Here is a 12,014-nt window from a genome sequence, read left to right as displayed (position 1 = left end):
CACAAATCTTTTTGTTTTAATCACGCGCCTTGCTTGCATGCCAATTTGTTCTCCTGAAGGCAGAAAAAAATCAGATTTAATCTCATCTAGTTGGGCCTCCCTAAATATTATTACCTACAGACTTCCTGCTCTTGACCTTCAAAGATCAGATTTTTATCTAAACTTTTTTTGTTACTTTCTTTTGTAATTGTTGCTGCTGCACTCACGTTCTTTTTTCACCACCCTCTGAAAACCACACACTGCCGCATCCAGAGCACATCAACTACTACGGCCCACCATATATGTCCCAGCCTTTCAAGCCCTGACCACCTACTCCTCTATGCTGGGGAATCACCCTCCTCCATCCAGTATCCATTAGGAGAAGTATTCCTAGTTTTTTGCCCTGCGCTGCGCTCTCAGGGCAGCACTTTCTCCCATTCAAAATGACTACTTTTCAACCCTCCCTAAAACAGTTGGGGGATTTATAACTTTCCGTAAATATGCCAGTTCTGGAGTTATATTAGTAAATAAGCCTCTTGAGCTATTTTGTGGAAAGTTGCTTTTTTCCCCAAATATCCCAGGACTGGGGTTAAAATATAAATAAGCCTCCTGGAATATTTCATGGAATGTTGCTCTTTTCCCAAATATTCCAGGACTGGTGTTACAATACAAATAAGCTTCTTGGAGTATTTTGTGTAAAGTTGCCCTTTTCCCAAATTTTCCAGGGCTGGCGTTAGAATTGTAAATTTGACCTTCCAGTGTACAGAAAGCCCACTGCTACCCTGAGGGCACAGCTACATATCAGCCCACCTGAGAGACCTGCACTGGCTCCCCGTCTACAAAAGGATCACGTTCAGGCTACTCACCCACGCACAAAAAGCACTCCACGACATAGGTCCCGAATACCTCAACAACCGCCTCGCGTTCTACACTCCAACACGCAAACTCCGCTCCGCCAGCCTCCCCCTCGCCACAGTCCCACGGATCCGCAGAACCACCACCGGAGGAAGATCATTCTCCTACCTGGCGGCCAAGACGTGGAACTCCCTCCCCGCCCACCTACGACTGACCCAGGAACACCTCATATTCAGGAAACACCTCAAGACCTGGCTCTTCGAGCAGTAGCGCCCCCCCCCCCCCTTGAGACCCCTACGGGTGAGTAGCGTGCTCTACAAATGTATTGATTGATTGATTGATTCAGGGCAAGAAAAGAAATCTCCTCATCATCACTTTGAGGCAGCAGAAAGAGGCCATGGTACGTCCAGATATACAGATCCCTTTGGAAGTCACTGAAAAACTTAACTCAGACATTTTGTACTTTATCACACAAGCACCCTTAAAAAATGTTATCAAAGGTAAAAAGGAGACAATTGTTACCTTTCCCACTGGGTAAATAAAGCTACAAGCCTGTTATCCAGCAGTTCCAATTTGAATTGGTAAGAGAATAGAAGTGAATAGTGATCAAGTGAGTTACTTGGAATCACACAATAGCGTTAAGGGGGGCTGGGGACAAGGCTTGTCTTGGCTTTTAGTCCATTGAAAATTTTCTCAGAGCACTGAAGCTGTTGGGGGCCAGTTTTAAAAGCCCGAGCCGCAGCTGGTGCATCTGTCACTTTGCCCAGCTCCCAGAGATTAAATGATGCAGGAACAGAGGGCAAGAGAGAAAGAAAGTTGGACAGAAAGAGACAGAGTAGAGAGAAGAGGAAGAGAGAGAAGGTGATGGAAAGAGAGACAGATCGAGAAGAGGAAGGGAGCAATGCTTGTTTGAGCATTTTTGCCACGGCTGCTTTTGATCCCCATTCCAGCCCTGATCAAGAAATAAAACGTCATTCTTCTGGTTCCACAATGAAAACTCAACCGCTAGACACGGTCTCCTGTTTTGTACGGAAATAAGGAGTAAGTAGAAAGGAGACAAAGATAAATTTTAAAGTGTGCTGCCTCCTAGTCCTAGCTTGAGGTGTAAGATCTGAAGATCTTTCCAAAAGATTGGTTAAAAGAACTTTGCAGACGTTCTCAATAGGACAGGGTTGTACAAGGTTGGTCCACGAGCACTGGATGCAAGACAGATTTTCAGGATAAATGCCACATATTTAATCTAATTGTAACAGTGTACATGGTGTTTGTACAGACAATCTGGTAAGGGTTACGTTCTCGTGGATTCACACTGTACATCTGAGCTCTAGGCGGAAGCTTAGATTGGTTCAAAGGTCATTCTGGAAGGAAAGCTACAGAAAACTGATGATTAGCCCACAAGAAAAGCGTACGTTTTTGGGACATGCCTGCTTTCTAATACTTGTTTCAATAGCTTTCTTCTCAAAAACTAACACAACCAGGAGCTGGTTTCAAAACACACAACCGTTTGTACTGAAGCCAGCTGTTTGGTCCAAGGTTTGGTGCATTTCACCACACAACCCTGATATTTCTGTTGGGTTATGAAGGTTTGGGACTAGACTGGGCAGAATCCACTGTTCTAGAGAGTGCATCTCAACGGAGAAGGCAGCTAGAGATTATAAAGTACATCTACAATGATTTGCGGACATTTCATCACAGGGACGACTCACTTGTAACGCCAACGTTTGCCCAACAGTGATTGCCGCTTTCATTTATTTATTTTATGGGGGTGTGCCCCCACTTCCCTTCCCACCCTGCCAACACGCATTTCACCACCTACAACCGCAGTGCTGTAATTAGGCACTGCAATGCAGGCAGCGAAATGCCCGTCAACAAGAATGACACTGCCGAATGTACAAATACCATCTACAGCATATGCTGCACCATATATTACATCCACTCATCTGCTGATAGAAGAGTGCAATCAGGGTGTATGCTGTTGTGTGTAGGTACTTTTAACTAAAATTAATCTAACTGAAGCTCATTTACAAAATCAGGGGTTTCTTTGAAAATCCTGCATAAATCGGATCCTTCCTGGTCTACATTGGACACTGCTGGGTTTTAAGTCCCTTTTATTAAGAATGGGCTAGATATCTCTTCCACTATACAAAGCACAATGTCCATCGATTGTCAACAGCCCTCTCAAGTCCTGCCACTTCTCATTATCTTTCTTCAGATGTTCAATCTTGACTTCAACCGACCATTTGTTTTGGTTTCCTCTAGCCATTGTGTGGTCATGGACCACTCATTCCTTGTGGTCACTGTGCCAGTAATCTGGTTCGCCCTATTTTTGGTGGCCATTGCTACTGTCCCACCTCTCACGGCTGATCGTATCTTCTCCCGAGTCTTCAAAACTGGAAATTAACATCTCTTGCAACCTGAAGCACCTTCAAAGGGGCACTGAGTAAATATATATCTTCTATTTTGAGTCAACTCCCTGTCGCCTCTGCGATCGTGTCCACCACTACTTTGATATAGTACATTATTAATGCTAATTCGGACTATTATCGTTGGATCTTACTTTCTAAACATCTCCCTGCATCCCAGTTTTAGGTAACCAAGTACTAAAAAAGTAATATTTACTCCTTTTAAAGTAAATAGCATTTTTGTTTACGGTGTTAACCAAATAACTATAAACAAACATGTTTTTTTAAAGATTTGGGAGACAGGTTGAAATCACCATGTGACGTGACTATGTTCTTATGAAACTGCAGATAAACCAACTCACCTTCGTTTAAGCTCCTCTGCTGCCTGCAGGACAGATGCAACGCAGCCCACATCCACTTTCAGAAGACTGACATCAGCTGCAGGATGGGAGTCAAGAAGAGCAGCACGTGCAGCTTCTGCCCTCTTGGGATTGCGACATGCCAGGCATAGGCGTATGTGGGCATCATCAGCGAGCAGACGCTCACAAAGAGCTAGGCCAATCCCGCTGTAGATGTGAAGTAGAGTTAGAAGAGGTGTGCAGATATAGGCACCACATTGGTTAATGATTTTTCTATAAGCAAGGGCTACTAAAATTCCGGTAAATTCAATATACAAATGTTTGCAATGTATTTGTCACCAACTGTATGTCCTTATCGTGATCAATGAGAACGTGGGCACTCCAGGTATGCCATCACTGTGACTGTTGGTATACAAACAAATGCCCCATAAGCTGCTGGTCCTATGGAAAATAGCCGAGATAGAACTGAATTCTCATGCAGAAAAAAAAAGATTTTATATCAAAACGTAAATCACTTCCTGCCCGAGTACATGAAAAAAATCTTGAGAAGTGTGTCTCTTTTCTCTACAGTCCCCTTGGGGTCTGGCACAGGCATCCAAGGCCAACGCCCAACTCCTGATTCATCTTTATCAATCTAATCCTAAATGCCTGATCTCATCTCCCATAATGCAGCCGTCTTGCCATACAGACATCATGCTAAAAACCACATGGCTTAGGATAATGTACACTACTATAACCATGGGATTTTCAAGCCATGTACATCAATTGTGCACCAACTCCTTCCATGCAGACTTCAATTTACGGGGAGGTTCTTCAGGCAAGTCTTGACCTCACATCACACAAAAATGCACACACACAAAGTAAGGAAAACTGAAGGTCTAGGAATAACCACAGTCACTGCACTATTTTACTTCAAACCATACTTCTTGACTGACAGGACCACTGTGAAATTCTATCCCAAACCTACACACAAAAGCCAACCTAAATCTATGAAAACAAATTCTACATCCCTTGAAATATTCCGCCTTCCCCCAATGAGAAATTATCTTATTACTGGAATCCGTCAAATCTGTCACAAGATAGACACCCATCTAAACATAAGCAATAAACAATACTTCAAAAGTGAACTTTGAAGAAAACAGGGGCAGCATAATCTAACCCAAAACCTCAGCTCTTCAATATATTCAGAAACTGACTAACAATAAAAGATGGATACAAATCTTGTATTAATGCACAGGTACCAAGCAAACCTATCTTTAGGTCTCCCGAAAGGAGAAACAATTGCTTTAGAATTTTTGTGTTTGGAATCCCAGGTACTGTCTAAGAAAGCAGCTGAGGGTAACCACAAACAAACCCTTGCCCTATTGTTGGCTCCGTCCTTCAGTAAGCTTACAAACAACCCAAACAACTACCCCAAGACACATCCCTTGGAGCCACTCAATTAGATCACTTTCACATCTTTACCTTTCCAAGATATCCCAAATCATCACTTTACTTCTAGCAGCCACCGTTTATGAAGGAGGCATAATCCCTCACACCATCATGGAATCCTTTGCCTTAACCCCTCCCATGCGCCCACGATTTTGCGGAAGTACCGCACTTCCGCAAAACGGGCGGGCCGCGTCGGCCATTGGCTGACGGCAGCACCAGCGAGGTAGCGTTGCCGTCGGCCAATGGCCGACGGCAGCATGGAAGGGGTTAAGACCCTCTAATCCATCCTCGGTGTCATCAACTCTTCTTCTCAAATAGTCATTTCTGACCCTCCATAACAAGTGGCCAAAGTTATTCCTCTTTAAGAACCCCTGACTATACTATTCAGTAGACCACAAAAAACTCACTTCACGGGCCTCTTCTGCAAGGACCTGAAATACAGAAATGAAACAAGCATTGGCATAGCCAATAGGTTTCGCCTTTGGGACCTTATAAGTGTTTAGCTAGAGCTATTGACTTTGCCTATGTCTTTTTAGCTGTAGTGTACAGAAGTCAGCAGCATGCTGAAAAGTTATAAAGAAGAAGTGTCAGAAACATTTTTGTTACTGTATATATGACCAAGAAAGCATTATGTACATTGAACGACCACATGAAAAAAGTATTAATAAATAATGTCTTGAGTTTTCTTTTTGTCCTTTCAATGCTGACAACTTCTATCTGCCTGTCCCAATGGTTGCTGGTTATGGTTTTTTTGTAATGGGGGGGGGGCATAAATAATAGGAGGGTGAAGGTTGGGAAATAGTACCTGTATAACAGTCAGTGAGAGAGTCAGTTAGTTAGTCTGTCAGATCAGTGAGATAGTCAATTATTAGTCAGTCAGTGAGAGTCAGTCAGTCAGTGAGAGAGTCAATCAGTCAGTGAGAGAGAGAGAGAGAGAGAGAGAGAGAGAGAGAGAGAGAGAGAGAGAGAGAGAGAGAGAGAGAGTCAGCCAGTCAGAGTCAGTCAGTCAGTGAGAGTGAGAGAGTTGGTTAGTGAGAGAGAGTCAGTGAGTGAGAGAGAGTCAGAGCCAGTCAGTGAGAAAGAGAGAGCCTGAGAGTCAGTCAGTGAGAGAGAGAGTCAGACAGTGAGAGAGTCAGCCAGTCAGTGATCCCAGTCAGTCAGTCAGAGTGAGAGTCAGACAGTGAGAGTCAGTCAGTGAGAAATTGAGAGAGCGAGTTAGTCAGTCAGTCAGTGAGAGTGAGAGTCAGTCAGTCAGTGAGAGTCAGTCAGTCAGTGAGACAGACTGAGCGAGTAAGTCAGTGAGAGTGAGTGAGTCAGTCAGTGAGAGAGAGAGTTAGTCAGTGAGTCAGAGAGTCAATGAATGAGAGTCAGTCAGTCAGTGAGAGAGTCAGTCAGTCAGTGAGTGAGAGAGCGACAGGGTGAGAGTCAGTCAGTGAGAATCAGTCAGTCAGGGAGAGAGTCAGTGAGAGTGATTGAGAGAGGCAGTCAGTCAGTGAGAGTGAGAAGGTCAGTCAGTTAGTGAGTGAGAGAGAGAGTCAGTCAGTCAGTCAGAGAGAGAGAGAGAGTTAGTCATTGAGTCAGTTAGTCAATGAGAGTCGCTCATTCAGTGAGAGAGAGTGAGAGAGTCAGTCAGTCAGAGAGTCTGTCAGAGTCAGTCTGTCAGTGAGAGAGAGTAAGTTAGTGAGAGAGAGATGAGAGAGTCAATCTGTCAGTCGGTCACTCAGTGAGAGAGACAGGAGAGTCAGTCAGTCAGTGAGAGAGAGAGAAAGAGTGAGAGGGTCAGTCATTAAGTCAGTTAGTCAGTGAGAGAGAGAGTGAGAGTCAGGCAGTCAGGCAGTGAGAATGAGAGAGTCAATCAGTCAGTGAGAGAGAGAGATTGAGAGTGAGTTAGTAAGTGAGTCAGTCAGAGAGAGAGTCGGTCAGTGAGTCAGTCAGTGAGAGTCAGTCAGTGAGAGTCAGTCAATGAGATCGAGTGAGAGAGTCAGTCAGTGAGAGATTGAGAGAGTCAGTCAGTGAGAGAGAGTCAGAGTCAGTGAGAGAGAGTCAATCAGTCAGTGAGAGGGTCAGTCATTTAGTCAGTCAGTCAGTGAGAGAGAGAGTGAGAGAGTCAGTCAGTCAGTCAGTGAGAGAATGAGAGTCGGTCAGTCAGTGAGAGAGAGAGAGATTGAGAGTGAGTTAGTCAGTGAGACAGTCAGAGAGAGAGTCAGTCAGTCCGTGAAAGAGTCAGTGAGATCGAGTGAGAGAGTCAGTCAGTGAGGGAGAGAGAGAGAGTCAGTAAGAGAGAGAGAGAGTGAGATAATCAGTCAGTCAGCGTGATAGTCAGTCAGAGAGAGAGAGTCAGTCAGTCAGTGAGAGAGTCAGAGAGTCAGTCAGTGAGTGAGTCAGTCAGTCAGTTAGAGAGATTGAGAGAGTGAGTTAGTCGATGAGGGAGTCAGTCAGTGAATCAGTCAGTGAGAGAGAGTCAGTCAGTCAGAAAGTAAGAGAGTCAGTCAGTCAGTGAGAGAGAGAGATTGAGAGTCAGTCAGTAAGCGAGTCAGTCAGTCAGTAAGCTAGTCAGTCAGTCAGTGAGAGAGTCAGTCAGTCAGTCAATTAGTCAGTGAGAGTCAGTCAGTCAGTGAGAGTCAGTCAGTCATTTAGTCAGTCAGTCAGTGAGTGAAAGAGTCAGTCAGTTAGTGAATCAGTCAGTGAGTCAGTCAGCGAGAGGGTCAGTCAGAGAGAGAGTGAGAGTCAGTCCGTCAGTCAGAGAGTCAGTGAGCGAGTCAGTCAGTCAGTGAGAGTGAGAGATTGAGAGAGTGAGTTAGTCAGTGAGAGTCAGTCGGTGAGTCAGTGAGAGTCAGTCAGTCAGTGAGAGAGTCAGTCAGAGAGCGACAGAGTGAGAGAGTAAGTCAGTGAGAGAGAGTGAGAGAGTCAGCGAGAGAGAGTGAGAGAGTCAGTCAGTGAGAGAGAGAGTTAGTCAGTGAGTCAGAGATCAATAAATTAATGAGAGTCAGTCAATCAGTGAGAGAGTCAGTCAGTCGGTGAGAGAGCGACACAGTGAGAGTCAGTCAGTCAGTTAGTGAGAATCAGTCAGTGAGAGTCACTGAGAGTGATTGAGAGAGGCAGTCAGTCAGTGAGAGTAAGAAGGTCAGTCAGTCAGTCAGTCAGTGAGAGCGAGTGAGAAAGTCAGTCAGTCAGTGAGAGAGAGAGAGAGAGAGAGAGAGAGAGAGAGAGAGAGAGAGAGAGAGAGAGAGTCAGTCAGTGAGTCAGTCAGTGAGAGATAGAGTGAAAGAGTCAGTCAGTCAGAAAGTCGGTTAGAGTCAGTCAGTCAGTGTGAGAGTCAGTTAGTCAGCTATTGAGAGAGTCAGTCTGTCAGTCAGTGAGAGAGTCAGTCAGTCAGTGAGAGAGAGAGAGAGTCAGTCAGTGAGTCAGTGAGAGAGAGAGAGTGAAAGAGTCAGAGAGTCGGTTAGAGTCAGTCAGTCAGTGTGAGAGTCAGTTAGTCAGTGATTGAGAGAGTCAGTCAGTCAGTGAGAGAGTCAGTCAGTCAGTGAGAGAATGAGAGTCAGTCAGGGAGATAGAGAGAGAGAGAGAGAGAGAGAGAGAGAGAGAGAGAGAGAGAGAGAGAGAGAGAGAGAGAGAGAGAGAGAGAGAGATTGAGAGTGAGTTAGTCAGTCAGAGAGAGAGTCGGTCAGTGAGTCAGTCAGTGAGAGAGTCAGTTAGCGAGATCGAGTGAGAGAGTCAGTCAGTGAGATCGAGTGGGAGAGTCAGTCAGTGAGACAGAGAGAAAGAGAGAAAGAGAGTCATTTTCATTTCATTTCATGAAGCTTTATTCGGTTCATATTGTTCAAATGACCATAAAAGCATACAGGCAAAAACAATTAGATGATGATATACAAGTAAAAAGCAGGAACAAAATTTAAAACATCATACTTTTCCTAAAATGAATAGATTTACATATAAACTTGCAGTAAAAATACATATATCCGGCGAGTACACATTATAGATCAACTTCATAGCTTCGTCAGCTATAGATACCATATTTTATAAACATTGGTTTACGATAGACCATCCTGAGATTAAAAAATAGGGTACAGATTAACATAAAGTGCAGTGTGCTTTGTCTCGAATACCCATCACATGGACAAGGGCCAACAGGATGTTTCTTAGGATGCGGAAAGGCCACCAGAACGTGAGCCAATCCAAATCTAAGTCTTGTGAGAACAAACCTGTGGGCTGCTCTAGTTACCTGACTGAGGTATAATTGAGGGCTTTCACAGTCAATGTATTTATTGTATAGGTTGACTGTGGTCAGGTAGCCATTGCTAACTAGACGCTTTTCAGCTTGATACAACATAACTTTATTTTTCAATTCCTGCTTAGGGATATCTCCTGCAGCACCCGGATCCGCTATTATATCGAGGCCATAAATAGCCTGAAAACTGTCTACGATATACTTTAGCCAGGGGATCTTGGTATATTTAGCCAGGTCAAGACAATCCTTAATAACATGTTGGTTAAAAACTGTCTCTTCCTTGTACCAGACAGCACACCAGATCATTAGAGGCCTTAATGAAACAAAGTTACATAAATAGGCAGCCCCCCCTCCCTATGGATCAAATCGGTTGGGGCAGAGGTAGGTAGGCAGAGAAGTTTTTTAAGAAAGATATTTTCTTCCGTTTGCAAACTGCCTATGTTGCAATAACCCCACAACCCGGCCCCGTATAATGCAATCGTGACACTCCTTGCCTTATAAATCTGCATCATATCACCGATTCGTCTATCGACGATTTTTGAGGCAAATTTAAATATTCCATGGGCACTTTTTGACATTTTAGACCTTACATTTACGAGCTCCTGGGTCCAGCTACCATCCCTCGAAAAGGTTACACCCAGGTAACAAAACTTTTCAACTTGCTGCACTTTCACCCGTTCTATAAAAAATTTATGGTTTTTGTTAGTCCTAGCACCACAAATCATCGTATGGGTTTTGCTCTTGTTAATTAACAATTTCCTTTCTTTTATAAAAACAGAAAAACGGTCCATCAGGCACTGGAGTTCTATAGGGGTCTTTGATAAAAGTACAGCGTCATCTGCATAAAGCAGTACTGGCACTCCTGACCCATTTACCTGAGGCGCATCAGCTTTAACTGTTTTTAAAATTATGTCAACAGCATTTATAAAAAGAGTGAATAGCAGGGGGGCGAGAACACAACCCTGCCTTATTCCTCGCTTTACATTGAAATTAGGGGTACATTCCCCGCTTACCCCGTATCGCACACAGGCTTGCAACTTTTTGTAGAGGCGAGCTAAAAAGAAAATAATTGCCTCTGGTGCACCAAGTTCTAGCAGGGCTGGCCATAAAATGGAGTGGTCGACCAAATCGAAAGCGCTGCTTAAATCCGCGAAGCAAAGATATAAGGTGCCGCTCTTGGCCTTGGTGTATTGCCAATTAGTAAATCTAGATTTAAGCATTGGTCTAATGTACCACGGCCGTTCCTAAAACCATACTGCGAGGTCGCCAGAATCCCCTTCTCGTCAGCCCATTCTTCCAACCTGATCAGCAACACTCTGCTCATAATTTTCACTGATGAGTCGAGTAAGCTGATTGGGCGGTAGTTACATGCTGCTGACTTGTCCCCATTCTTATGGAAGGGAAAATAATAGAGTCTCCCCATGTTGGCGGAATCATGGTGGTTACTGCTGCATTAAAAACCAATGTAAGTATAGGGCCCCATAACTGCGGGATAGTCCTATAAACGTCAATAGGAACCCCGTCCGGTCCCTGGGCCTTACCCCCCTTGCTGGCCTTAATACTTTTCCACCTCGGCTAGAGTAATGTCCAATGGAACTATAGGCCATAGTCTTTGTTTTACACCGTTTAGGCCAACAGCCTGAAATATAGCTTAGAAGTGAGTGACCCAAGCCTCACTGCCGACATTGGACGCGAGATGAGGGGCTTTATCATCCTTAAGAAAGGGTGAATTAATCGTAGCCCAAAACAGGCAGCAGTCTGAGGTATCCGCTGCCTGCGCTAAATTGTCCCAGGCTTCTTGCTGCAGCTCCCTCTTCCTTTTGGAAAGAACCATTTTATAATCATATATCAAAAGTGTAACTTTATTCTTATCCCTGGGTCTAAGAGCTAAAGCCTGTTTCAGTTGAGAAAGGAGGGCTGTACAGGCATGATCAAACCATCCATTTTTGTGGGCGGTTTTCCCTTTCCTGGTCCCTGTAAATATGGTACCTACAGTCTTGTTAATGTTAATAAAACTATCTACAATAAATTATGAAGCACTCCCTGATGTTAGGATGCCATTAATATCTGCCATGGATTTAGATATAATTAGGCTCATTACCTTCTCAGATTTTTCCCCGTTCCACCTTAACCTTGTCCCGTTTAATCTATGTGGTTCAATGTTAGCTACGATTCTGGATGTCCGTAGTGTACTATGTTTCCAGATCTCAGTTCTCATTAAAATACGGTTATGGTCACTTAAGGTGGATTCCTCAATAACCGGGGTCAGGCAATATGGCACAATGCTTGATGAAACCATGACATGGTCGATATGAGAGTTACTGTTCCTGCCTGTAGAGATCGGAATTGTTTGGCCCTTGGCATCTTTGGCAGGCTGTAAGAGCTCTAAATCATAAGTTGATAGTAAGTTATTTATTGCCTCCCCATACTCATTGTGTGGGAAACGTGGTGTGTTATCACCCTTGTTGTTTTGTATCCCACATGCCCTAGAAAGCGACATTGGGCAGGTCAAAGAATTAAAATCACCTAACCAAATAAAATCAAAAATAGTTTTCGCCTCTGTTAAAAGCTTCGATAAGGCACTTTCTAATTCAACTATAGCTTTGTGCAGTGTGTTGTCAAAAATATTATTGTAAAAGTTAATTAAAAGTACCTCTTGGCCTTTCTTCTCGCTTATCCAAAGGATTTGCGAATATGTCCCTACAATTAAGTGTTTAACAACAGTCAGCATTAGATTCAAAGATAGTAGGGTAAGCAAAC

At 43.9% G+C, this 12,014-nt stretch overlaps 1 protein-coding gene across 3 annotated transcripts in view; it reads right to left on the bottom strand.

Moving 5' to 3' along the window:
- Window positions 1-12,014, bottom strand: part of LOC147747949 (3-keto-steroid reductase/17-beta-hydroxysteroid dehydrogenase 7-like) — a 127,904-nt gene that overhangs the window by 88,332 nt on the left and 27,558 nt on the right. For all 3 annotated transcript variants that reach the window (XR_015308478.1, XR_015308479.1, XM_086957133.1), the window contains exon 2: window positions 3,599-3,802. Coding sequence is in view for 1 of the 3 variants with exons in the window: in XM_086957133.1 (XP_086813259.1) it covers window positions 3,599-3,802 (204 nt within the window). In the remaining 2 variants the exon portion in view is untranslated. The remainder of the gene's footprint in view (window positions 1-3,598; window positions 3,803-12,014) is intronic.

This window comes from Lissotriton vulgaris, chromosome 1_1, assembly GCF_964263255.1.
Source record: "Lissotriton vulgaris chromosome 1_1, aLisVul1.2, whole genome shotgun sequence".
NCBI lineage: Eukaryota > Metazoa > Chordata > Amphibia > Caudata > Salamandridae > Lissotriton > Lissotriton vulgaris.
The sequence above is the reverse complement of the archived record's forward strand: the minus strand, read 5'-3'. Positions and strand labels throughout refer to the sequence as shown.